This window comes from Sinocyclocheilus anshuiensis, unplaced genomic scaffold (assembly GCF_001515605.1).
Source record: "Sinocyclocheilus anshuiensis isolate Anshui unplaced genomic scaffold, SAMN03320099.WGS_v1.1 scaffold108, whole genome shotgun sequence".
NCBI lineage: Eukaryota > Metazoa > Chordata > Actinopteri > Cypriniformes > Cyprinidae > Sinocyclocheilus > Sinocyclocheilus anshuiensis.
The window spans coordinates 63,076-90,082 of record NW_015554071.1 but is presented as its reverse complement, the minus strand read 5'-3'; the positions used below and the strand labels follow the sequence as shown (position 1 = coordinate 90,082).

At 36.5% G+C, this 27,007-nt stretch overlaps 1 protein-coding gene across 1 annotated transcript in view; it reads right to left on the bottom strand.

Moving 5' to 3' along the window:
• Window positions 1–222: 222 nt before the first annotated feature.
• LOC107668701 (protein 4.1-like) overlaps window positions 223–27,007 on the bottom strand; it is an 81,007-nt gene continuing 54,222 nt past the window's right edge. Inside the window, exons 11-22 of the mRNA XM_016460669.1 lie at window positions 26,377–26,474; window positions 26,088–26,263; window positions 22,153–22,397; window positions 21,617–21,691; window positions 20,333–20,371; window positions 17,617–17,808; window positions 10,037–10,258; window positions 5,194–5,331; window positions 3,941–4,039; window positions 3,512–3,592; window positions 2,977–3,093; window positions 223–524 (exon numbers count right to left, since the gene is read on the bottom strand). Of these exons, the coding sequence (XP_016316155.1) occupies window positions 2,995–3,093; window positions 3,512–3,592; window positions 3,941–4,039; window positions 5,194–5,331; window positions 10,037–10,258; window positions 17,617–17,808; window positions 20,333–20,371; window positions 21,617–21,691; window positions 22,153–22,397; window positions 26,088–26,263; window positions 26,377–26,474 (1,464 nt within the window). The 3' untranslated portion in view covers window positions 223–524; window positions 2,977–2,994. The remainder of the gene's footprint in view (window positions 525–2,976; window positions 3,094–3,511; window positions 3,593–3,940; window positions 4,040–5,193; window positions 5,332–10,036; window positions 10,259–17,616; window positions 17,809–20,332; window positions 20,372–21,616; window positions 21,692–22,152; window positions 22,398–26,087; window positions 26,264–26,376; window positions 26,475–27,007) is intronic.

Below are 27,007 nucleotides of genomic sequence, written 5' to 3'. Positions count from 1 at the left end.
AAAAAAAATAAATAAAAATCAACAACAAAATGACACTTTAGAAAATTCCCGCCGCCCAGTCGTTATAATGTGAACTATCCCTTTGGAATCCACCCTAAAAATACCGTATGAATTTGAGACAAAAAGTTGCTCTTTAGCCACTGTTTTAGAAAAGGATTTTGTAACATGGTTCAGTCCGTCATGGAATGTCTTTGACGTGGTGGAGGTCAGGCAGGTTTTTTGAAAAAGTCTGCCTGAGGTGTTGAGAAGTGGATGAGAACTGGTCTTTGAATTCTGCTTGTCGACGCTGCACAGGAGTAGCTGCTGGATGCTCAGTTTGCAGTATGAGTCGCTTGAGATCTGACAGATGTTTAGGGTCTGGAAAGTGGTGTCTCAGACGGCAATGACTGGGTGGGACATGTGCTGCTACAGGAAGTGTTTGTCCGTTAGGGGAACTCGTGGGTTGATGGGAAGGGGCTGGTTGTGAGGGATCTTGCGTTGTTTTTTCACATTCATAAACCCGACTGGTCTCATTTTTTTTCTCCCTGCATTGATGTGAGATCAAAGCCTAATCAACAATCATGCGAGACAAACAAAACAGGACAGCATTTCTGGTAGAGCAAAAAGTAAACAATCCCACGGGTCACAGAGTCAGTGATGACAACCGGGATGGCCTGCGGCATGCAGACCTGAACGACATGGAAATAATGGTGGATGAGTGAAAGAAAGAGAAGTAAACATTGACGGGGCGAATGGGGTGAACTGGGTCTCTGCACGCACAGCACAGGGCACTGTGGGAACAAACTAGCATGGCAGCATTACCCATAATCCTCTAGGAGCTCTGTGTCTGTATACATACCATCCTGACAGCTGGTTAAACAGCACGAGACGCCCAGTGCCTCACACAAACACACTAAAAGGCCTAACGGACTTGTTTTTCATTTTTATTACATACATTTTTGTAAGCCAAGTTCTATACAGTCAAAACAAGAGATCAAAAGCAATCTAAAATCCAAACATTCTGTTGATTCTTTTATTTATTTATTTTTAAAAATGTTTTGAAAATTTTGGGGTCGGATAAATGATTCTGGAAACAAAGTGTTGGTCTTTATCAGTGTTGTTTTTGTCAACTAAAAGTAAAACTATTTGGTTAATTTAAAAAAAAGCTGAAATAAAATAAAATAATTTATTTTAAACTAAAAAACTTAGCAATAAAAATAAATGTTAAAGTACTAAAATTACTGAAAAGAAATCTAAAAATAGAAATAAATATATATTAAAATAAATATTTAAACATCAAAAAGTAATAAAAATGACAAAAGCACATAACAAAATTGCTAAAAAATAAAACTGAAAATGTTAAATAAAGGCTAATACAAATTTGTTGTGAATGCTATAATAGTGTATTTAAAAAAAATACTAAAATAGCATAATAGCATACTAAAATAGTTCTTCATCATGGCCCATAAAATTAGTAGTAAGTAGTAATTTAGTAAAATAAATGTATTACAATTTTTATAGGTGGCATTAACAACACTGAATATTAATATCATCTAATTAATATGAGGTATCATCTAATATCTAATAAATTTGAATATTAAATGAAATTCTGCATCTTCTTTGCCACCTCAATTGAAATTCTGGAGCTGAACTGGGATGTCACTGACCTGCTACAAGCATGTATAACGGCTGTAAATATGGCAGTATTAGAGTGCTTTCTAAGGGACTGAGGTTTTTATTGGGGCACAGTTAATGGTGACAGTAAATCATACAGTTTAAGTGTCTGTGTCTAATTCTCTGAGGTTCTCCTTTAGGACTGCTTTCTGTTGGTATGAGGTGTGCTACGGAGGGTTTCCATCGTTACCATCTTATTAAGGGATCTTGCTTTATTTGTAATGGTAAGCCTGCAGTATTCCTCAATTTTGAAATTGAGGAATTTTTAAAAAGTCAAATTTAAAAAAAATTTTAAAGACAAAATCTTAGAAATGCTGTAATGGGTTTAATGCATCATGGGAGATGGTGTGGCTGTATGGCTGGTGGGAGAAGAGATTTAAACATATGCCATAAACACATCAAACTCTAGTGCTATTAGAGAGCTACACTAAGAGCCGCAGAGAGAGAGAGAAGACACTATCACTGATATAATAATGTATTTGTGCAGCAGCAATGCTGGTAGAGGTGCAATAGTGAAAGGGAAGGCAGAGTATGGGATGAAATCATAGATCTGAAATGTATATCCTAAAACAGAGGTCAGCAATCTTTTTGACATGAAATCATCTTGAAATCACTTTGACACCCTCACAATTAAATACATTAAATACATTATCCATTTCTATGTGGAAAATAAAGTGAAATTCACTAAAATGAATTTCTACACATTTAAAAAAAAAAAGATTTGAAAGAAGCATGCCTACAGTTGTTTTTGCACTTTAAATAAAGTAAGAAATCCAGAACTGTAGTTTTTTTTTTCAGCCATATGAATAAAATATGCTCTAATTATACTGCAGAGAATATACGTAATCATGTGCATGTCTGCAGCAGATATTATTTTGTAGATTTGCTGCAGTCACTTATCATTTTATCACTGAATATTCACAGCAGTCGTCTGTTAGCAGCTTTAATTCAAAATGAAAAATCAGTTGTTTTCCCACCTTATTTAAAGGGTAAAAAAAATAACACAATAATCATAATCATATTTTTTCAGGTTTTCGTCTTTTAGCAAACTGCACCTTCCAGCTCAGAATGCAGCACTTTCCTCTCACTCCTTTCATTTTTCCAGTGTTTGGCTTCTCATATTGATCATAACTGAATAAAACATGCTGAGTGACGACTAGAAAGCATTATCGCAAGATGTTTTTTTTTTTTGGCATGCAGATCACTTCAGTATTTCTAACATTTTTAAAAATGCATGTATATAATATTAATCTCTCTAGCTGTAATCGTTCATGTGCCGAAGCGGGTCTCATATTCAGTCAGGTTGTGCGGGAGGAAACTAACCTGTGTCTCACGCAGGAGTTACTCAGGGGTGATCTCTGTTTCCTGATGCACCACCACTTTAGTCACAGACATGTCAGGGTGCTGCTCCTTCGCCTCCTTTATAGCCTGAGCAAGAGCCTGGAGAGCAGAGAGGACAGTACTTAAACCAGACCACTAAACGTATTTCTGTCATGACAACTCTAGGAGGGATTGGCATGGTAATGTACATGACAAGGTCAGATTGAGTTAGACCTATAGGACTGCGCCATCTAGAGTTTCATGCCAGAACTCTGTATACATTTAAAGGCCCCATGAAATCAAAACTGAAGTTTTGTAGCTTTTAATCCAAGCTTTGAGGTCTTATATATCTGTTATTTATCAGATATATGCATTTAGTTTTTCTCTTTCAGGAAATAGACCAATACTGATGACATATTCTCCTTCTCCGAGCCTTTCGGACGTTTTTATCCTATAAATCCTGTCTATGAGAATGTCTGTAAAACATTCTGCGTCTACTGTGTGGCCGACATGATTATTAGCTGTAGGTGCATTTCACCTTATCATGGTCAATCTCAGTGTCTCCAGTGATCACGATTCTCTTCTCGATACGGGTCTCTGAGATCCCGCCTTTCACCATCTGAGCAGAGAAAGGGAAGAGAACGAGAGAATGAGAGAGCCAGAAACACAGTGAAGTGAATATCTCATCTGTGCAGTACGCCAAATCTTCACTAACTTTGTAAGATGCTGTGGAATGGTGATATAAATTGTAATTAGCAATGGCTTTATCTTATATACGCAGCCTCTTGGCACCATTGTGGCCTAACTTGCAGTGTGCAGTATTGTATAGTTTTCTGCAATTATGTTTTGCAGAAAGTGCTCATCTTATTATTTTAAGTTTTACATTGTGCTTAAATAGGACCATTTAAGATCAATCGGTTGTTCTTTAAGCAGCAGTCACTGCAGGTTTAGGCATAGCTTCATGTACCTTGGTGATCTGGGTGGTGGTGGTGGTGCTGACGGTCTCTGAGGTGATGGTCTGAGCACTCAACAGCATCCCGGACTCCTTCTCTGAAAGCGCGTTGGGCTATTAGCAAACAAACACATGTGCTTAGAAATCTCTTCCATTACATCCCTCATTTATTACTTACTGTACATCCAAAGCCATTTCCTATGGAGCCCCAAAGGGGGCACAGTGACGGAAAAAACAAGAGATGGTACGTTTACATTATAATTAAATGCTTTTGCATTTGCTTCTGGGTGACCCCTAGAGGACGCAGTGTCTTGTTCCCTACTCAGGGAACCATGGTTACATAAGTAACCTGAGACGTTTTCCCTATGTATTTTGACAATTTTTTGATTTTTTGGCAACCAAAATGATTCGGCCGAAATTAGCAAAAAAAACTCTTTCGGTGTTTGGCCAAATAATTTTGGTTGCCGAACATTCGTGCATCCCTACTTTTTTTTAATTGCCAATCTTTGGTTTTCCAAAAATAAATAAACAAATAAATATTATTAATTGATTTAAATAATAATAATAATAATTTTGATTTATAAGTTTCATATGCTAAAAGTGAATTAGTAGCACTTTTTTTTAATTATTGGACTTATTTTACAGTCCTGTTCCACCTGAACACTGGGTATGTACTCTGTGAGTTTAGTGTAAGTGCACATAGAGTAAAATAGTGCAGCCAACGAGTTTGGTATGCTATAAGTGAATTCAGGCATTATAAAGATGGATAATTTTTGGCTAAAGATGGAAAATTGGAAAAAATAAATCTTCATTATTACAGCAGTGGGACCTCTGGGATGCTGGTTAGAAACTCTTTAAAAAACTGGCCTAAGAAAGGCAACTAATGGATCTTAATGATAAGTTAAACTCACACAGCAATGCACTGTGAAACTGACAGCACTGCAATAGATTACAACAGACACTGAACACATACAGTGCAGAATAGGAAGTTATGAAAGCGATATATTCTGTTCTGAATACAGATGTGTGCCGATACATGCACTGTTAAATATCCAATATTCTTGATTATTACTATTATTAACAAAATGATTATTACTGGGGGATGTGGTTACCAATATGTATTGATGCCGATACATTTTACATCCCAATGCATCCTAGTTCATTTTTCATTGCATGTGTGACATATTCAGTCAACAGAGAAAGACTAACCAAAAATTATGTCAGAAACACACAGCAACAAGGTTGATTCAAAGAGCGACCGGGCTCACCTGTGCAGACTCATATGTGATGGTCTTGGTCTCTGTATGCACAATCGGGATGTCCTTGCTGGCGATTTCGCTGCGAAGGGAGTTGGTGACATCAGAAATGGTGATCGTTTTCGTCTTCACCACAGGAGACTGTGAGAGGGGTCAAGACACAGTGGAAAGTGAGATTTCTAACTACATTAACTTCACCTCACACACATCAACAGTTACTAAACACCATCTGGAACCTTTGGCCAAGCCTTTGTACTGTAAGACTGATATTCTGTGCTGACTATCTCAGAAAAAAGCTGCTAGACAAGAAAAAATGTTTAGCCTGGTGAGACTTGGAATGGTTGGCAAAAAAACAGTTACAAAATACAGCCACTTCAATGATTTCATATGTACTTTATCACCCTTTCCAATAAAAATATTTTGTTTTATGGTGCGTAAAAGAGTAAATCTATCTAAAAACGCTTATAATGGCACACTGACTGGATTTCTTAAACATAAATGGTATAGAATTGCCACCCAGCTGAGTTAATAATAAAGGCAGAGAAAAGTGTGCTGAAAGTAGTGCTATCCAATTAATTAAAACATATCGCAATCACAATATCGACTACAATAAATCTACAATATCGCAATTATGGTATTGAGTAATGCAGGAACACAGTTCTGGATTTGTAGTATAAGAAATAATTGCATGCTTTTGCTCCACATATAGCGAGTATATTAACATAAATTACAAGGAAAAGAATAGAAAATTATGATTTCTGTCATAATCAGTCTCAGTTGGAATTAAATTATGCTTCACAGAAGTGCGTCCCAGTGGAGAAAAATATCAGGAAGCTCCACAAACACTGTGGAGAGTGAAGAGTGTTAATTCTAAAACTACATACACCCTCTTGACTGAGAGGACCTGAATGAAGCCTTCATCACGCCTAGAAGCCCACCGCTCCTATTACCCACAATGCTTGGCTCAGATATGCAGATTATGCATTTCAAAACCATCACAAATTAGTATGGTTTGGCTTTTTAATCTTTTATCTATAGGCACTCGGCCAAAAAAGCTTTTGATTTAGGAACGTTTGGCACATTGTAAGTCAAATATTATTTTCATCCAATAATGGCGACGTCAGGTTGAGAGATGATGATGAGAATGAACGCTCTGGCAAATTCAAGCCAAATCGTGGGCTCACCATGTGGCGCTTTCAAAAGAATAGATCGGTGTGGAAACTCGCATCAGTCTGCAAGTCTCCTTTTACATAGTTATTAGTGCATTTAAAGGGGTCATCGGATGCCCATTTTCCACAAGTTGATATGATTCTTTAGGGTCTTAATGAAAAGTCATACTTTGGTTAAAATTTCTCAATGGTAGTGTAAAACAACACCCCTTTTTACCCTGTCAAAATCAGCTCTGTTTTCAGCAACCCGTTTTAGTGCATGTTCCTTTAAATGCTAATGAGCTCTGCTCGATTCGCGCGAACATAGACGGCAGATTGGGGATCGGCGCATTCCTTTCAAAAACAAAGCTAATCCTCTGTGTCTTCAGTGGCTCAGATGTCGGGAGTAAATGACGACTGCTATGTTCATTATTACATCCAACAACAAAACACAACCTCAATCCCTTAGGAGTCATTCTTGTCTACATCTGCTCCAGCGGTGAAACAATGGTGGACTGATGACAGCTCACTCAGGGCAGGTCTAAGGTAAAACGCTAGTGTCAATCAACAATTGTGGGAGGGGCCTGGGTCTGTGTGACGTCACACTGCCAAGAATCTGAGAACGGCTTGATTTGAGAAAGGGGAAATGATTTAACGAGATAAAAAAAAAACACTGGGTGGATCTTTATCATTATAGGGTGGTTGTGTACACACACTGCCAACACACAATTCAGTTCAAACAATGTGTAAAAGTGCATGTAGCATCCGATGACCCCTTTAAAAACTAAAGTCACTCAAAGTGCAACTCATTAGACCAAAGACTACCAGAAGAGTCACTCTTCAAGAACTGAAGAGCTCAGAAACCAAAAACACTCAAAGTATCCATGAACTCACCCTAATAATATAATGGTGGAAAAAAAGGCAAAGGCTGAAAAATCAAATTAGTCTGAGACTATTTACCTTTTTTTGGGAAACATTTTGGATTATATCCTTACCATCCAGGGAACCACAAAATCTCTTGCAAAAGACATTTAAGAATGCGATAACATCTCCATAAGCTGTTTTCATACTGAATGGATTACATACTCTTTGTTATACAGGGAACAAAATTAATTAATTATGAATATTTTGGAATATTTGACATACATTTTCCTGTCTTCTTACAGGCATCAATAAAAGCAGTTGCAGTTTGCCTGGAAATAAAGATAATTTGGCTATAAGCAAGAAATCAAGATATTGTGCTTATAAGATGACCATGACAAGAAAATAATTAAGAAAATTAGTTTTTGCAGTGGATATGGTGATCTCAGAGTCCACAATAAAACGATATTAGGGAATTTCAGACATTTGAGCTCAATGCAAATTGAAAAGCACAGACTTTTTTGTATATCTAAAAATAATTCACTAGATTTCAAGATGTTCTGTGAAAATGACTTCATAGAAAAGTTATTTTTAAAGTTTATTGATTGTACCTTGGATTGTCTTTATCATGGAATGGGCTTCATCAGAGCAGATGTTATATATAATTTGAAACCGATCAAAACCAGGCTTAGAAATGAATGAAACAAAAAATTACACAAAATCAGATGGTCTATGACAACCTACTGAATAAGAACGAATTGAATTAAATAAAATTATGCAAATGAGGTAACAGAGATATGTCCTAAACAAAATTTGCAATCGCCCATCTTGCAGAAAGATTCCGAATATTACGCTGCATCAAATCCACAATCTGCTACACTTTACTGGGCCTGTCCAGCATCACTCCACCAGTGTGATCCAGACACCTCAAATTTGTGTCCAATTAAATATGCCATCTACTCTGACAACAGTTCATAGAAGTGCAAAAGTGTGCAAGGAATTTTTAAAGAGAAATTACGCTACCCTATATGCATATTAAATAAAAAAAAAACAATAAATAAATAGATGAACATAAAACACATTCTCTTCCTTCTATCACTATGCATTATGCGGTCACTCATTGCAGAGAGAGAGGCTGTGATTGTTGTATCATGTAAGACACATTTAAAGCTGGCATGACAGTAGTACTGATGTTTTTGATGCATGCTGGAGTCCCACGGAAGGAGAAACAGGATAATATTTGTGTGGTGTGTAATTAAAGCCCTGATATGCTGATCCACTTAGGGCAGATACAACATAAATACTTCACAAAGAAGACGACGGTATTACAGAACATTACAGTGTTTGCAAGGCAGCAAAAAATAGTGTTTAAGTTTCAAATGAACATAGGTTTTAGCCTTTGTTTGTGCATAACTGAAAGACCAATCACAAACCAGTAAACAAATAAATGCATAAAAAGACCGCTCACAATTTAGTATGCAAATACTATGGTAACAATATCGTTAGCAGTTATCTTTCAAATAGTTTAGCAACGTACACCACCATTCAAAAGTTTGGCATCAGTAATATTTTTTTAATGTTTTTTGAAAGAATTCTCTTACGCAAATGTATTTTTATATAAAAAAACTGTAATATTATAAAATATTATTACAATTTAAAATAACTGTTTTCTATTCTAATATATTTTAAAATGTAATTTATTCCTGTGATCAAAGCTGAATTTTCAGCATCATTACTCCAGTCTTCAGTGTCACATGATCCTTCAGAAATCATGCTAATATGCTGATTTGCTGCTGATTATTAATGTTAAAAATAGTTGTGCTGCCTAATATTTTTGTGGAAATGTTTTTTTTACTAGATTCATAAAAAGTTCAAAATACAATAATGTAACAATGTACATGATATAATAATTACTGTCACTTTTGATCTATGTAAAGATTCTTAGCTTAATATTGACACCAAACTTTTGAATGGTAGTGTAAGTCCATCATTACTCCAGTCTGCAGTGTCACATGATCCTTCAGAAATCATGCTAATATGCTGATTTGCTGCTGATTATTAATGTTAAAAATAGTTGTGCTGCCTAATATTTTTGTGGAAATGTTTTTTTTACTAGATTCATAAAAAGTTCAAAATACAATAATGTAACAATGTACATGATATAATAATTACTGTCACTTTTGATCTATGTAAAGATTCTTAGCTTAATATTGACACCAAACTTTTGAATGGTAGTGTAAGTCAGTGGGACATTTCTGAATTTTAAATTAATTATTTGTATTTTTTATTTTAACAAAAACATCACTTAAACCTGAAATGATCTATAAGCCAAAGTTTTAAATGTAGTCTGTATGATGAATGGTTTGCACTTAATTGCAGAAAATTAAGAAGCATAAGAAGAAGAAGAACTTAACTCGACCTCATCTTGCAAACACTGTAAAAAAAAATTACTGAAACAATGCCTATTTTAAGAAGAGCTCAAAATTCTGAAAAGTGAATTTGATAAGTAAATCTTTACATCCTATTAAGATAATATAGTGCATCCAGGGTTTTTGTGTCACAGTACATAAATAGTTTAAAATTATTAATTGTCAATCAACATCCACTCTGAAATGGTTAAAGTATTAAGAATCCAAGAGGGACAAACAGAAAAACAGGAAGGACCTCGTCCTCTCGCTCCTTATTGTCTCATAATCCAGATAAGCTTAGTCTGAGAGCAGCTGCTGCCTCCCTGATATCTATTTCATTTCTTCCACGGTCTCTCAAATGAAGACAAGCCACCAGAGCATCAGCGTCAGGACCAGCAGGCTGCTCAGCAGGAGGGAGACGCGGGGCCGATGCAGTACCACTGGGTACAGCTGGCAGACACGGGCCGGTTCCTCTGTGGACACGGCTATGGAGACCTGGACGCCATGTCCCTGAGCCTCAAAGTCTTTTTCTTCATTGCAATCATCATCATCTTCTTCATCCTCCTCCATATGCTGCAGCAGCGGCGGGCCTCCTGGTGTGGGCGCCCACCTGACCCTTACCTGCTGTCGCCTGGACGTGCCTGCTGCCCGCTTCCATCTCTGCACAGGGCAACGGGACACCAAGAGAGACACAGAACAATGAACAGACATGTGGAGTGGGGAGAGACATGGGGAGAGATTGATGAGGGGTAGTGGAGATTTCTGGGTGAGTCTGAAGGGTCCAGGCTCAGGATCTGAGCTTAGAGATTAAGCGGGCCAGATGGATTGAAGCAAAGGCCTTATGGGTTTTTATGGTGTTGATGGACACTGGATTGATATTAAGATTGGCAGCAGACATTGTTTTGGCAGTGTAAATATCCGTCAGTGACAGCAAAACACCATAAAAACCGGCAGGGTTCGGGTGGGACGGGCCACTAAGCGAAATCCTCAGTGGATCAGATCAGTGGATGTGTCTGTCACAGAACTAGACTCACAGTTTACTACATCCACAAAGAATAAACAATCATTGCTAACTAAGGTTCGGAATTGGTTCCATTTTTAATGTTTGTTTCTTCCAATGAATACTTTTAAATACTGAACAGAGAATATGAGTGAATCTGTAGCACCACAGCCAAAGAAACTGTTTTAGTTGAGAGTTTGTGGTCTGAATCGAATATGATAAAAGACAGAGTGCTTAAATGGACAACCTAGCTTTATATTGCAATGTTCTTGCTGGCTGCACGCAACAACATGTAGCACAATCGGTGTAGACTGATTTACGAACAAATGACTCTTATGAACTGGTTCTTTTAGGTGAATTTATCAAAAAGACTCACAAATTAACTTATGAGTGATCAGACTAATGACTCACTAATTGAATTGGTCAGGGGTGTGTTTCCCATACAACTGCATAGCTCGCTGCTTAACTATCATAGTATGATGCATCATTGGAGAATTTAACTGGCTAGTCACGACTTCTTCCTGAAACCATAGAAGCTCTGTCACCCATCTGTTGTCTGAACCATGTTGGTTCAACAAAATAGAGCTGTAGTTAATGACACCAAACAAGAGGTGGAGTGCTATTTAATTGGTTCGTTCTTAAATTAATATCAGATTCTTGCTGTAAATAAAGAACAAGGCATCTGAGGACAAGGTTAGATATTTGTTTTTCTTTATTTAGTGATGTTTGATTCAGTTGCATATTCCCTCTTACATCATACTCCAGGGTTTTGCATGGTACTAGGGCAGGGATCCTGAAATCTGGCTTGCGAGATCCACTTTCCTGCAGAGTTTAGGATCTAACCTAATCAAACACACCTGAGCATGCTAATCAATGTCTTCAATGTCATCATTGGAAAATCACAGGTAGGTGAGTTTGATCAGGGTTGGAGCTAAACTCTGCGGGAAAGTGGATCTTGCGAGACAGATTTGAGGATCCCTGTACTAGAGCAATTATGTTCATGTGTACATTACATACAGTCTTTAAAAACTGTGCTTTCATTCTTTTGACCAACTAAAAGATTTTAGTTGAAATATGTATAAACTATGTATGGAATGAAAGATACAGATTGCATATGTTAGCTTGCTTATTTTGCTCAAGATCTATTTAAGTCCACATGTCATACTAGCAAGAAACTATGCTTCTAACCACAGGTCGAGAGCTGATTGTAAATCTTTGTAACTATAGCTCAACAACAAAATTGTTGAACTGTTAATAACGAAGCTAACTCACAACCTTAGTTGGCTAAGAATGCTTTTGGGAAACACACCCCAAACACACACTTACGGTACTGGACCATTTACATGACAGCGATATATTAAAAAATTAGTAAAGTTTTTCCATCCCGTTTTTGAAAAGATCCCAGTTCATACAGATCCATGAAAACAACTAAAAACGCTCTATTATTCATGCCAGGCCAGTAGTTGGCGATGTTATTTGGCCTGCGCACATACCTATAGACTGAACACGTAATACGCATGTGCATGACATCACCATTTTCACAAATCTGTGTTTTTGTCATTTACACAGAGACGATAATGGTATCATTTTCAAAACTTGCCATTTTTACCCCATTTTCAAAAGTTTGTGTTTTTAGGCCCCCAAACACCGTTGTTGTGTAAATTAATGGCCAAAACAGATAAAAAAGGTTTCAGTTTTTAGTTGAAAATAGTGTTGTGTAAACATACTCTAAATCAAGTAATTACTTCTGTCATCTGAATTTTTAATTGAAACATGAGACGTGGATGTTAATTCATGCCGTGTATTACAAAAAATGCTTTACGAAAGAGATTACTATAATAAACCATAATTTCATTTTAAAAAACTGTTTACGATTTTTGTTTAATCTATATTTAAGGCCAATTATGGGGAATTATTTCTGATAATTTGCAAATTAATCATTAATTGAATGATTAAACTAGAACTGTTCGATGGAATCAAAACAAGCATCTTTCCATTTCTTACTAGGGCTGTCAAAAAAAATCGAATTTTGAATATTCGTCGAATTTAAAATAAAAATCCACATTCGAATGCAAAAACGTTGCATTCGAATTTTATGTGTGCGTCAGGCAGCCTTATCAGTGGTGCACAAGATGCGATGACGATGTAAGTGTCGTTGCATTTTAATGTTTTTCTTAGTCTATCCAGTTGAACCCACTAGATGCGGCGCTGCTACGTTGTTCATTCAAAATATTGCGTGAAAGAGAACATCAATGCGGAGAAGATCTTGTTTACGTCAAAACTGAAACCAAGCCGTTCACACAGAACACATTTATCGCATTTTCTAGAGGGACATCTATCACCTTTGTGTACCGTAATATAAGTTCAAATTTTAAAAAAAATGTCTCGAGACTTTATGCCAGTTTTTCCCCATCCCAATCAATCTCATGTTTTTAAATGAAAAAGTACACTTTGTGATTGGTTTTCGGTCCTTTGTATTAAACTATACTTATATACATGATGCTGTTTTGTTTATAGTTGTTTAAGCAACTTAATTAATTATATATGGTTTATAAACATTAAACATTATGCACTTTTTTCAAAGATATTCGCATTATTTTATTGCTTTGAAGAAACGTGCATTAGTAATATTTTGCTCGATGCGCCCTCTTGTGGCCACAGGAGAGAAGCCAAAAGCTTTTTTTCCCCCTAACTGAAATTATGCCTTTTAAATTCGAATAGAATTCAAATATGGATAATATTTAAGTACAAAATTTGAATTTAGTTTTTCAGCCATTTTGACAGGCCTATTCCTTACAAAGTCCATGTCTAGAGCTAACACAGAGACGTTCAATGCTGGACATGTGCTTTTGAAATCTATTGAGAAACAAAACAGACACCGAATTTTAAATACAAGGGCACGCTGTTTAGACAGAATTTGAGAGAATTTGAATTGGAATTCATTTTGAATTGAAAGGAGTGTGTGATATGGCAGTTTAGTGTGTTCAGGTCTGAGACTGGTACATGATGTAATAGGCCTCAGCAGAGGAGGGCCGCGGGGAGAGAGAACGCGCCCCTCTCTGGGCGCTTCTAGACACTCCTGCTTGTGGAGAGGAGGAAGATCGAGGTGGAGATGGAGCTATAGATGAAAGTGGAGGAGGACAAGACTGCGATCCAGGACAAGACTTTTGCAAGGAGAGTTGGAGGAGAGTAAACAAAGGGAAGGAAAGGATGGACAACCAGTGAAGGACAGGAACAAGAGGAAAAAAGGGGGAAAAGACAATTAAATGAAGAGGAGGAGGCGTCAGTTTCTTATTGTTTGCTTTTCCTATTTCCTTTTTTACTACTTTCTCCTTTTAGACCTACTTTGGTTGTCAATAAACTAACAGACTCATGCAACATCATTACGCAGTGTAATCCAGCCATTCGATTCGCAGATCAAAGCAGAGGAAAGCCGGCGCTAGCCATTCAGAGAGCAGCAGCAGTAGTAAAGGGGCGTGGCTTTGGGAGCGGGCGTGGTCAGGGGGTCTATAAAAGCCGCGGCAGTGAGCAGATTCAGAGAGAGAGGAAATCTCCTACTCTGATTGGGCCATGACCATAGCATCCAACGGCCATTTGAGCTTCTGCTTGTGTCGTTCTTTATCTACATAAAGAAACGTCAGTCTTTTCAGGTGCAGATGCTTCGCAGCCCTGGCAGTAATGACCAAATGAGAGTACGTTTACCTCCGATATACCCCCCGCTACTCTGTATACGGGTAGGAGAGGAGGCGTCTTCACCTGTGTCCACACGTGCCCACACACACACACACACACACACACACACACACTAATCAGCTATGCTCAGACACTGTGAGGCTATGAATATTCATGTCAGAGAGGAGGCTTTGTGATTGCCCAAAACAAATGATCCATGTGTGCACAGACAGATTGTGATTAATGAGCTCGAGAGAGAGAGAGACAGATCAGCTGATCTTTATTCACATAACTACAGACTTCGGAAATAAAACAGATCTGTGTCTTGGTGCCCAACAGAACATCTGCGAGAACGAAACACTTTCATGACAAACCATCCCTCATCATCTACATCAGACTTCAGACGGACAGCTGACACTTAAAAATAAACAATGCCAAGATGTTTGTCTGTCTCTTTAATTTTTGACCGAATACTTTTAAAGAGATAGTTCACCCGAAAATGAAAATTATGCCATCAATTACTCACCCTCATGTCGTTTACAATTCCTCTGATTGTAAACAAGGTGCTGTGTTTTCTTTTCTTTGCGCACAAAAAGTATTCTTGCAGCTTCATAACATTACGGTTGAATCAATGACGTCACATGGATTATTTTAACTATGTCCTTACTACCTTTCTAGGCCTTTCACCTGGTAGTACACTTGCTGTCTATGCAGGGCCAGAAAGCTCTAGGATTTCATCGAAAATATCTTAATTTGTGTTCTGAAGATGAACGAAGGTCTTACAGGTTTGGAACGACATGAGGGTGAGTAATTAATGACAGAATGTTCTTTTTTGGGTGAACTATCCCTTTAAGCATCATTCAAGTTACAAGCTACACAAGTGTGTAACATTTAAGATCACAGGTTAGTAGTTTGAAACTGCTATGTGGCAAACTAATAACAAATGAAAAGCATTGTGGTATAGTTAAGACACTATGGTTTTGTTCCAAACTCTAGTGAGCTGCTAAGCTAGACATTTTAAAGTGGAAATGAAACATTTATTAGAAAACAATCTTATTTTCCAAATTTCTACCTAGCCATCTAGCTAGCGAGCCACCATGTTGGAGTGACATTGCTATCTACGTAGTGGTGTTGGTTAGCTCAGATAAAAACAAATAGAGCATATAACTTGCCCAACTCAAAGTCTTCTCCTCTACACATGTACATGAGAAAGTTTGAAATCTTTGACCAGTGTCTGCACTTTTTCTTTCCAAAAAGGTATAAGGGATAAAAAAATATATCTGTACTCATTTAAACTAGAGTTGTGTTGGTATCTTTTATTACCCTCATACAAGCACTCGTCAAACAGGCATCTATTGTCGAATGCGCGAGTCGAGTGTACAGAGTATGTACGGTTAGAAAAATCTTGCTTCATATGTACAGTACAATGCTAATGTTAAAATTCGCATCACACGCACTGTACACATAGCCTAGCATACATGTAAAAACCAAAGTGTATATTCGGCTATAGTCAGCAACATTATTCTGCCTCCACAGATACCTTGTTTGGCAGAATTTTAAGGTAACATTCTATATATCATTTCCAAAAAAGGAAATCCAGGAATGCATTGCAATAAGGTTTTCAATATGTATTAAAGCATTGTGTCTGTAGCTTAGCAACGTTAATATCAGCTCTATAACAATCAAATAACAATAAAAGGCACAATATGTAAGATTTTTTATTAAAATATCCAAAAACCATTAGAACAGTGTTATATATTTTGCTGACTTGTGTACTTACATTATCCCAAATGTTTCAAAGAAAGAAGACCACAACTCCCATGATTCCACACTCAGTCACGGTGTCATCAAACTATGCCTTTGTTTCAGTCTAGCGGCGAAAACTTACATATTGTGCCTTTAAGTAGCACTATTTTGTATGGTTTTGCTGGAGCTTACTTAAAAAGCTAGTCTGGCAAAGCAGCTCACTATGGTTTGTGAAAAAAAAAATAGAATTTCTGTTTTTAAATCATTAATTAATCTCTTCTAAATGCTAATTTGTTATTAGGAGGAGAGAGATGAGGTGGTGATCATGTGAGCACTTCAGAAGTTTTACCATTACATAAACTGTTCAAGCTCCAGTGTGAACAAAGCCTGGGTTCAGACATGGGTCAAATGACTAGATTCTGATCTCTACGCAAGCTGTTTCAAAAACTGGTCTAAATCAATGCAAAACTAGTGTACTAAATAAATCATATGCTGTCACCATTCGCTGCAGCATATGATGGATATTTGTCCCATGTCTGCTGATTTATGAAACAAAGCAGAGTGCAAAACAGTGCTTGGCTCAAACACCAACAGCAATCTTAAACACTTAATATAATAATAGTGTATGTGATGGACACATAGTGTTATATATGAAATTCGGTTAGATACAGAGGTCACAGGGTTAGAGAAGAGGTCAGTGGGTAGGTGAAGGGGTTAATGTCACAGAATCCATCTGGGTTTCAGACTCATCAGACCTCACAACAGTGGAAACAGCCTTTGTAGTAACTATGTAAATATATGACTGGGACAGGCTGTACAGATTGTATACTGTGTAACACTACAAATCAGTAATATTATAATCATGTGATCTGGTAACAAATAAAACAATAAAAGCATGCATTAGCAAGCTAAATGTACAGCCAATGATTATATATCTGTCTAAACAGTAGTCTTCAGTATATTTATGGGCTTGTCACAGTGTTTAACCCTGGGTAAACATCTTTTTAACCCAGGCTAAAGGCCACTTTAACCCTGAGTCATGAAATCCTGTATTAGAAGCATGTCGGCATGTTTTTTGTTGTGCTAAACTCCAATCTGTGGTGCCAAACAGCATGAAACAATGTGGTGCTAGAAAGTTACATCAAGCAGTTTAGCAATTAAAAACCAATCGTAAACTAAACACAGGGTTATAATTGGGTTATTCATTTAAAGTGTGAAAAGCCCATTAGAAATATTTAGAAAAGGTAAAACAGGCAAGAGTCTACTGTAAAAATTAAACAAAGGCATTCATGCTAAGAGCCTAACATGCTCTAAAAGGCATCAAACGTTGCTTCAATTAAATAACATTTACACAAAATTGTACTCATTAAAAAGCTTTTTTATGCGATCCAACTAATGGCTACATTTTTGGATCGGCTCAATTTTGCATACAATTAAAAACAAAAAAAAGCATTTAATATAAAAGAAGCAAAAAAATAATAATTCCCAATCATATATTTAATAAAATAGTGCTAAGCAAACAGAGAATAAATAGAAGCGAGTACTTGCATTACAGTTAGTGAGGTAAATAGTGCATGCCAAGCCTTTAGGGTTAAGCTACAAAACAAACCAAAACACAAGAGAGAGAGTGCGGTGAGAAGAATGAAGAAAGAAACAAGATGAAACAGAATCTCATGCAGTGATACATGCAGCAGCAAAAACAAGACATTTCCAGAGTTTCCATACAAACCTCCAACATTAAATTGCTATGTCTGATATAAACAGTTTCACCCTCAATTTTCTTAGCTCTTTTCTGTGAAGAACAGAGAAAAAATAGAGTTGGCAGTGTTTTGAACGTTGAGAAAGTCGTGAAATGATTCTTGGGTCATTTTGAAGGTTTGATCTGCAGTTGCATTCAGTGTGTGGGGACGTGTAGGGATGGAGACAAATCAAATATGGATGAACCGCAGCAGCCGCAGCTAGACAGAGAGGAGAGGTCAGAGGTCAGGGGTGACTGCGAGGTCAGGGATAATTGTGCAATGGGTAAAGTTATGAAAGTGTAATGAGGTATCAGTTTAAAATTAAACATCTCTTTGCCATTATTGGTGAAACACTGTGTATTTGCTGTGCAACTCTCTGGTGTTATCAAAACAGCATCCTGACTATCCTGACCAAGCAACACTGGCTTAACCTGTGCAAATCTTGTCTTGCTGTAAGATGTATATCAGTGACTTTGTCCATAATTTTGTGATGATCAGTAAAACCACACTACCAGTCAAAGATTTGGACATACGTGACTGAATATTCATTTCTGGTGGGCTTTGATCTAGTGAAAAAAGAAGTGTGCTTATTGTATTGAATGTGCATTTGTAGTGTACTTCAAATCTCAATATATTTCAGTATATATATATATATATATATATATATATATATATATATATATATATAAAAAACTTATAATAATGAAATAAAAGGCCACCTAAGTGTACTTTCATATGTTTCTTAACACTTTTTAAAAGTGCACTTTATAATAAGGTCAAATTAAGTTTTACTGTAAAGTGCATTTTAAATTTTGGAAATGATCTTTTGTTGTGCTTATCTACATTTCTGAACCAAGTGATGGTGGTCATAGACATATGCAATGTATTGTGTGTTGTAGCTTTATCTCTAGCATATGGTTCTGTGTAAAAAAGTAGCCAATCATGTATAATCTAGGCCTGTTTGAAAGGTATTTCTACTGGTTTTGAGAATGACACACTGCGTGTACAGTCAAGCGAGAGCACATCTTTAGAGAGCCTATCTGTATTAGAGAAGAGACCCATTGCGCTGATTTCTTCTTTTCTGCCAGTGTTACCATTGCAAAAGCATCCAACTACACAAAAAGATCAATACTTCAGACACTCGCAAACTGAGGAGGCATTCACCTCTTCCCTCCCACATCCTCCCTAATGCCTGACAACTTTGCCCATTTTTCACACATACAGTAACAATCAGCAGCAGGCAATTCTCAACACAACAAACTTAACAAACACCCACGACTCACATGCAAATCTCTATTCTCCTCTTATGGAGGCAGAGGTCTCTAAAGTTCTCCTCTCCAACCATCCTACCTCCAGCCCCATTGATCCAAATCCCTCCCATCTTTAATATGCCATCTTTCCTACACTTTAACCTGCACTCACATCCATCATAAATGCATCACTACGCACTGGCATTCTTCCCAACACATTCAAGCTGACTTGTGCAACCGACGCTAAATACCAGACCACCTGCAGACTAGTCTCTCCTCCAGTTCACTGCGAAAAACACTTGAGCACGATGTTTTCTTCTTTCTTCCCACAGAACAAGCTGCTGGACAGCAAATCAGTGAGGATTTGACTTGATTGACTTGATTACAAAGTGGACATTCAACAGATACATCCTTGACTGAAGCCTTTGTGGGTGGAAAAGACATAATCCGTCTTCATTTTGTTGAACTTGTATGCTGCCTTTGACACTGTCTCTTTTCTAACTTCTCCCATTTGGGCATCACAAACAAGCAGAGAAAGGCTCCTAAGTCCTACCTTACAGGTCGATTCTTCAGGGGATCATGAGGTATCAACTAACCATAGGGGTACTGCAGGGTTCAGTGCTTGGCCCCTTCTCCTTTTTAATATATACATTTATACTACTGGGATCATCCAGGATGTGGGTTTTTTTAGGAAAACAGGTATGTCCAAACCTCTAACTGGTAGTGTATATAAAGTGCAAACATCTGATTGATTTTGTTCTGCAGTTCTGTTATACAATATCAGCATGTTTCAGTTGACAGATCTAAAGTTTTGAACAAGCTTTAAATTTGAACAAGTTTTAAATTACTTCTCAATGTCTATAAATTGAAAGTCTGATTTAAAGTTTTTCTTTCAATTATTACTTATCTCAGTTAGTTTTAAAGTTGGAGTAACTCAGGTTTGAAGCAGGAGAACACAGTTTATCTTCTAAAAACGATTTTGTCTATGTAAAAGACAGAGCATGACAGGGGACAATGCATGCTAGAGTAAATGCCACAATAACAATGCAGAAGTTCATTTGAACTTCACTCATAATGAACACTTTCCTCATTCCGTAAACTTCAGTTTGTACTGACTCACTGTCGCTGCCTGAATAGGTTCATATCTGACAGCTACAGTGCTGTCTGGTACAGCCAAACTCATACAAGTGCAAGCAAGATACAGCCAAAGCAGAAGAGAAAACAATAATAAAATGATCTTTTTGTTGTAAAACATGGGCAGTGAGGAGATGATGAGTACAATGGCATTGTCCTCATGCTGCGATACCCATACGGAACGAGCTCTGACCTTCCTCATGCGCACCATCTCTGTGTCCGCCCGTGGCGACTGTTCAGACCCCAGAGGGGAAGGAAGAGAGCATGTAAGTGTTTATGAAACGAGCTACTTTGCTACTCACTTACCAGTGAAAAAGCTTGATTCACAATGGTAGTAATTTCTTTACAGCTGTACATGTATGTCTTATAGTATGTAATATTGTCAGAATGCTCTAATATATAGTTTAACACAAATATCTGCTGATGATCTATTATTGAAAGTCATATTACTGCTTTTGCAATTGATCCTTCGCTAAGCCCCACCTTAACATTTCTGACCAATCCAACACTACATTTTACATTTTACATTTATGCATTTGGCTGACACTTTTATCCAAAGCGACTCACATTGCATTTAAGGTACAAGTCTCTTATGCTCTCCAAGGCTACATTTATATGATCAAAAATACAGTAAAAACAGTAATATAGTGAACTATTATTACAATCTAAAATCACTGTTTTCAGTATATATAAAAATTAAATTTATTCCTGTGATGCAAAGCTGAATTGTCAGCAGTCATTACTCCAGTCTTCAGTGTCACATGACTTTTCAGAAATGCTCATTTGCTGGTCAATTATTAATACAATTTCTTATTATCAATGTTGGAAACATTTTGTGCTGCTTAATATTTTTGTGGATTTTTTATTTTTTTTTGTCTTTAATGTTGTGTCTTGACAAATAAAAAGTATTCATTTATTTTTTTTTAAACCATGCTTACCCTAAACTTTTAAGTGGTAGTGTATCAAAAAATATTAAGAAGCGATATTGATAACATTGATCAACATCAATAATAATCATAAATCTTTCTTGAGCATCAAATCAGCATACTGGGATGATTTCTGAAGGATCATGTGACACTGAAGACTGGAAGAATAAATTACATTTGAAAATATATTTTCAATTTTACTGTCTTTGCTGTATTTTTGATCAAATAAATGCAGCCTTGATGAGCATGAAGAGACTTCTTAAGACACTGAACAATCTCAATTATTGCAAACTTTTAAACAGTGTATGTGTAACAAGGTATATTAACGTTGATAACTTAACATACTGCTTTTACATATATAGAAGACTGTAGTTGTGGGACATTTTGTAAAACTTGTCTGAGCGAGAAAAAGTAATCAAAAAAGGTGAAGCTTAGTGATTGGCCAACTGTCTAAAATGTTTTTGCATATAATAACAAAATGAAGGTGGCCACTAGGGTAAATCACTGTTGTACATGCTCTTATGTGATTGGCTGAAATCATGAGCACAAACCTGGCTCTTTCTCTCCCCATTGGTGGCCGTCACCACCGGGGCATCACGGTGTCGCCGTTCTCGCCGGGCTACCGTCTGCAGCAGCACAGAGAGAGTACACATACTCCTGCTGTCTCACACAGACCTAAATATCATGGCTGTCTTGCATTTGTGGTCACAAGCGAAGATGCATTTTGTTGCTAATTTGCGCTGGTTTTTATGTCGAGCTTGGTGAGAATAAGCCGTATTGCTTTATGAACACGTAGTCCAACAATTAAAAAGTCAGGTAGAAGTCTGTGCTGCAGGTTTATAAAAATAGGTTCATCCATAAACATTTGCTTAAATTGTGTTTAAGTCTCCAGTGCTTTTAGCTGTACTAACACATAGAATAGGGGGGAAATGTAGACTCTAAAATGATCTAAAACAAAATATAATTTTGTTTAAACAAAAAATAAATATTATAAATTATTATTTAAAATATATTTCCATTAATTTCACATTGAAAAACTAAAGTATAAATATTTGAGTGTTATTTAGCACATTTGTGTGTGTCATACCTTGATTTCAGGTGTGCCCTCTGCTTTGGTGCTGTGTGTTTTGGAACCACCTGTCACATGGGCCTCTGCCTTCACCTCACTCTTCCTCTCAGTGGAGCGTGGACGGCCCGTGGGCGTGGATGTCTCTTTACGGTCAGTGTGGGCGGCAGATGCTACTGGGGAAGGAGCCATGTCGCCTGGGGAGATGGGAGACATGATGGGAGCGCTGACGGGACGGGCGTTCTTATCTGGGATCGAGACCATGGCTGTCAGAGAGAGATGTATGGGACAGAGGAGAAAGAAAGAAATGTTACACTTAAGTCATGGACTAAAAATAAATATTCACTTTAACATACTGTAGACAATGTCAATTGTTTGAGTTTTGCCTGCTGTAAAACCAGTTCAGGTGTTTGCTGTGCAACTCTGATGAGAAACATGGTTCAATTTTAAGGCCATCAAACATAGTAATACACATTCTTGGCCTTATTGTGATTATTATAGGATAAAGCAATCCTAAATCGTTTGCAAAAAGCAACTACCCTTGTGAAAAAGAACATACTTATGTGAGAACTATACTGTTCAGACATTTAATTGCATGTTAACTAAATATAAATGAAAATGTATTACATATTAATTAATACTACATGCAATTAGCTGAATGAACGTCACAGTGCTTTTTGATTCACTTAAGTAAGACTTAAGTACATCTTTATATGAAACTTAATATAATTATTCTATTGTATTGAAATATGGTTAAATTGTACTGCTGGATGTACAAGGATATTTGATAAACTAAAATATCTGTCATTTCTATTGAAATTTGTATGTATGTACAGAAAATATATTATATATTAACTTAAATGTTATACTGAAAAACACACTACAATTAAAATCAGTTAACACATTAAAATAAGCATACTTCTTTGAATCAGAACAAAATATTATTAAAACAGATTTTTAAAGTATTTTCATTTTTATATTATTACAAAGTTCACTTTTTAAAAATGTACTTAAGCGTGTTAAGAAACAAGTGTGTTTAAAAATGTACTTAAGCGTGTTAAGAAACAAGTGTCTCTTAAGTTCACTTAAGTGGCCTTTTATTTCCTTAATATTATATTAATCTGCACGTACATTTTTTTTTATTTACTTTTGAGATTTGAAGTACACTACAAGTGCACATTCAATACAATTAAGCACACAAGGGCAAGTTAAACTCAACTCAAAATGTAAAAATATCTCCAGGATCATGTAAACAGTAACAAATGCTGTTGTTTTTTGTAAGAGCTGAATGTTTCGGAGGAAAGAAGATCAAGCTGAGGGGATAAATCTCTACCTCTGGTCAGATGGGTTTCAGAAAGAGTGCAGCCCAGGAGCACAAACCAATCAAACTGAACTGTTTCTTTCCATGATATATATTTTTTAGTTTCGGCTCTAGGACCTTCATGCCTTTTGAACTGATCAAGCTCCTGTCAGATTGTGGGAGATGCTCTGGGCTAATACTGACCTGCCAATCAAAGACAACTCCAACAAACATAAGAACAACTGCTTAGGTACTCTGAACCTCACTCTGCATGGACTTTAATGTCGTCACAGGTGCATTCTGGGAGTTGTGTTTCACAAAAATGAACAATACCAAGCTTAAAAGCTTCAGGAAGCAACTTGTCAAGCAAACTGCTAATCAAAACAGCAATCTGTCTTGCTTTTCCTTCTACAAGTATTTCAGAGCGGGCCGCTTGCTGATTGCATTAACTGACTATGTAGGATTCATGGAGTTTTTATGTAAATAACCTACAGTCTGCAGAAAGTAATTAAATCTGTGTCCGTGTTCTACCTGAGGGCTGAATGGTTAAATTATCAGTGGGTTAACCAGGGTTGTTTTTCTGGATCGCACCCCTGCTGTGATTTCTCTCCCACAGTGAGTTCACCTGCACTGCCTAAAGCAAGCACGGTTTATTTATACCTCAAGAAATCACCTCCACTTTACCTCAGAGACACTCTGGCTCCGTTCCAAACTCTAGTGAGCTGTCACTGTCCACACAGGCTGCTGCCTTAATCGAAATGCAACCTCAAGAGACGCTCTCCATAGGTACCAACTCTGAACAGCTGATTCCAATGGGGTAACACTTTATTTTAAGGATCAATTCTCACTATTAACTAGTTGCTAATTAGCATACATATTACTAGCATACTGGCTGTTTATTAGTACTTATAAAGCACATATTTATGCCTTGTTCTGCATGACCATATTCTAGATCCCTCAAACCACCCCATACCTAATCTTAACAACTAGCTTATTAACTATTAATAAGCAGCGAATTAGGAGTTTGTTCAGGAAACACTCTTAGTTAACAGTGAATATGTGTTCCCTATTCTAAAGTGTTACCGATTAAACAAATATTTCTAAATATTATAAAAGCTATCATTTAAAATGCAATGCTTCTTGACTAGCCTTGTAAAAAAAAAAATGTTTAATTAATTAAATACTGAATGTGTATGTTATAGTGTACTTCAAAGCTTAAATTATATATATCTTTTAAATTATTTGCATGTAATCTAATATTATTAAAATAAAAGGCCACTTAACTGCACTTAACAGAGAGACATGTTTCTTAACACACTTAAGCACACTTAAAAAGTTGACTTTTTATAATAATGTCAGTCAAAATTAAGTTTTGATTAAAATACATTTTAAATCATTGTGTTTTAATCTATTGCTGTATTCTAAAGTACATTGTGTTGACTAAAATCACATGTAAAGTACTTGATTATAACTGATTTAACTAATTAAAATAACTAATTTTAACTGTAGTGTGTTATTCAATATTACATGTAAAGTTAGTATATTTTAAATGTAAAAACTAAAAGTTTTAACAGAAATGTCAAGAAAAGTATATTTAGTTTATCATAAATGCTTGTCAGTACATTCAGCAGTTCACATATTTACAGCAGAAGTGCATTTGAAAGTACATATGTACCTACTTAAGTTCAGCTAATTGCATTTAATAAAAAAAACTACAATACATTTTTATTTAATTGCAGTTAACTGTGCAAAAACATTACATAATACATTCAGTTCACATTTAAGTTTATTCTTTTAAAATACATTATTTCTGTTATTTCTGTCAAGTGATAAACGGGAAAAGTATGCTAAACGTGTATTTTTTTCACAAGGGTCTGAGATTTTTTTTTTTCCCCATCAAGTATGAAATGCTGTTTTGGAATTCAGCTAAATGGAGGCATCCTATAGAGCAGCATGAGTGTGAAATGGACATGACACACAGTTTGAATCACATTTCAGAAATACACTACTGTCAACATGACTTAGCTAAAATTTCAGGCACAAAATGGCCAGCAGGGGTTAAAACCTACGCTTGAGGACTTAGAAAGCTGTCCAGCATCAGGTTGTTAGTGAGTAGAGCAGCCTGAATACTGAGTCTCTATCTGTCCTTCAGCCCAAAGCCAGCAGAGACAAATGACTTCTGCTCACAGCTAAAATAAAAACAGATGCTTGCAGCACAGCTTACATAAAGAGTCTGAACCTCCCCATGGGAAGTGCATTAGAGAACTGGAGAAACGGAGATTGAAAGAGAAAATAGGATCCCAAACAGAGCAAAAGCGAGAGTCAGACTTGTGATCGAAGTCCCCGAGGTGACTGGCAGTGATTGGCCAGAATCCAACAAAGAGGGCCAATCATCTGCCTCTATTTTCAACCTAACCAGCTGTATCCATACACAATCAGAACAGACTAAAGTAAACGGCAAAAAGAAAGGGAAAAAGAAAAGACTTCATTTTGATAGTCCACTTTAAACATTCTGCTGACTATAAGTAACTGCAACTTCTACTAACCCTAACCTACTAATAGTCTAATGACTGCTAGTTGACATGTAGTTGCAAAGTTACTTACAGTTAGTAGAATGTCTAAAGTGGACTATCGAAATAAAGGAGAATAAACACACCTCCATCTAAGCTGCGAGACGCCCTCTTACTGGCGGAGCGCTGGAAGTGCGGAGCGGGTCTGTCGATCATGGAGCTGGCCTGGCGGGTCTGGGCTTGAGTTCGGCCGCTGTAGCGGAACTTCGATCCCAGAGCCAGGAACTTCCTGGGAGTGGTGGCCGCTTCTGTGGACGTCAACCTGAGACCACAGAGTTCACGTCTCTTCATAATGTACTGGACTTATGAATTCACAAAAACACACAGCCATTAAGATGGGAATACATGCTGTGATGTGTTGTTTGATATTCATACCTGAAGAATGTGTGATGCTCCACACACACTTTCCACAGTTTCTTGGCGGCCTTGTAGTTGGGCAGTTTAAAGCCAATGGCACTTTCGTAATGTTCCAGCTAAAAAAAAAATAAAAAAAAATGATGAAATACCATTTTGAATCTAATAAAAAAAGATATTTAGTATATGTGAGTATATATGTGCACCTTCTTGCACATAAAGATGTCATGTTTAATCTTTGATTTTAATTTCCAGTTAATTGTACTGAGTGAAAAAAGACAAATCAATACATTATAAAATGCACAATTTAAAAGGTTTTATCAATGTACGTATGTTTCAAACATCAATATCTGGATAAAGTTATGAAACAATTAAATTATTTAAAAAAATTAAGAAGCTGTCATATTGTTTTTTAATATGAAGTTTGATTACATTTTCATATTTAATTGTATTTAAAAGAACAGAAATTAGCTATACAGATTTTTAAAATGTACAAATTATTTTGGAATACTAATAAATAAAAAATAATTGTTAAACATTTATTTTAAATAATGTAAAATAATTATATTAACAATTAATTATAATTAGAAAATAAAATTATAAAATGAAAACAAATTATTAAAACATATATATTTAAGTATTATACAGTATA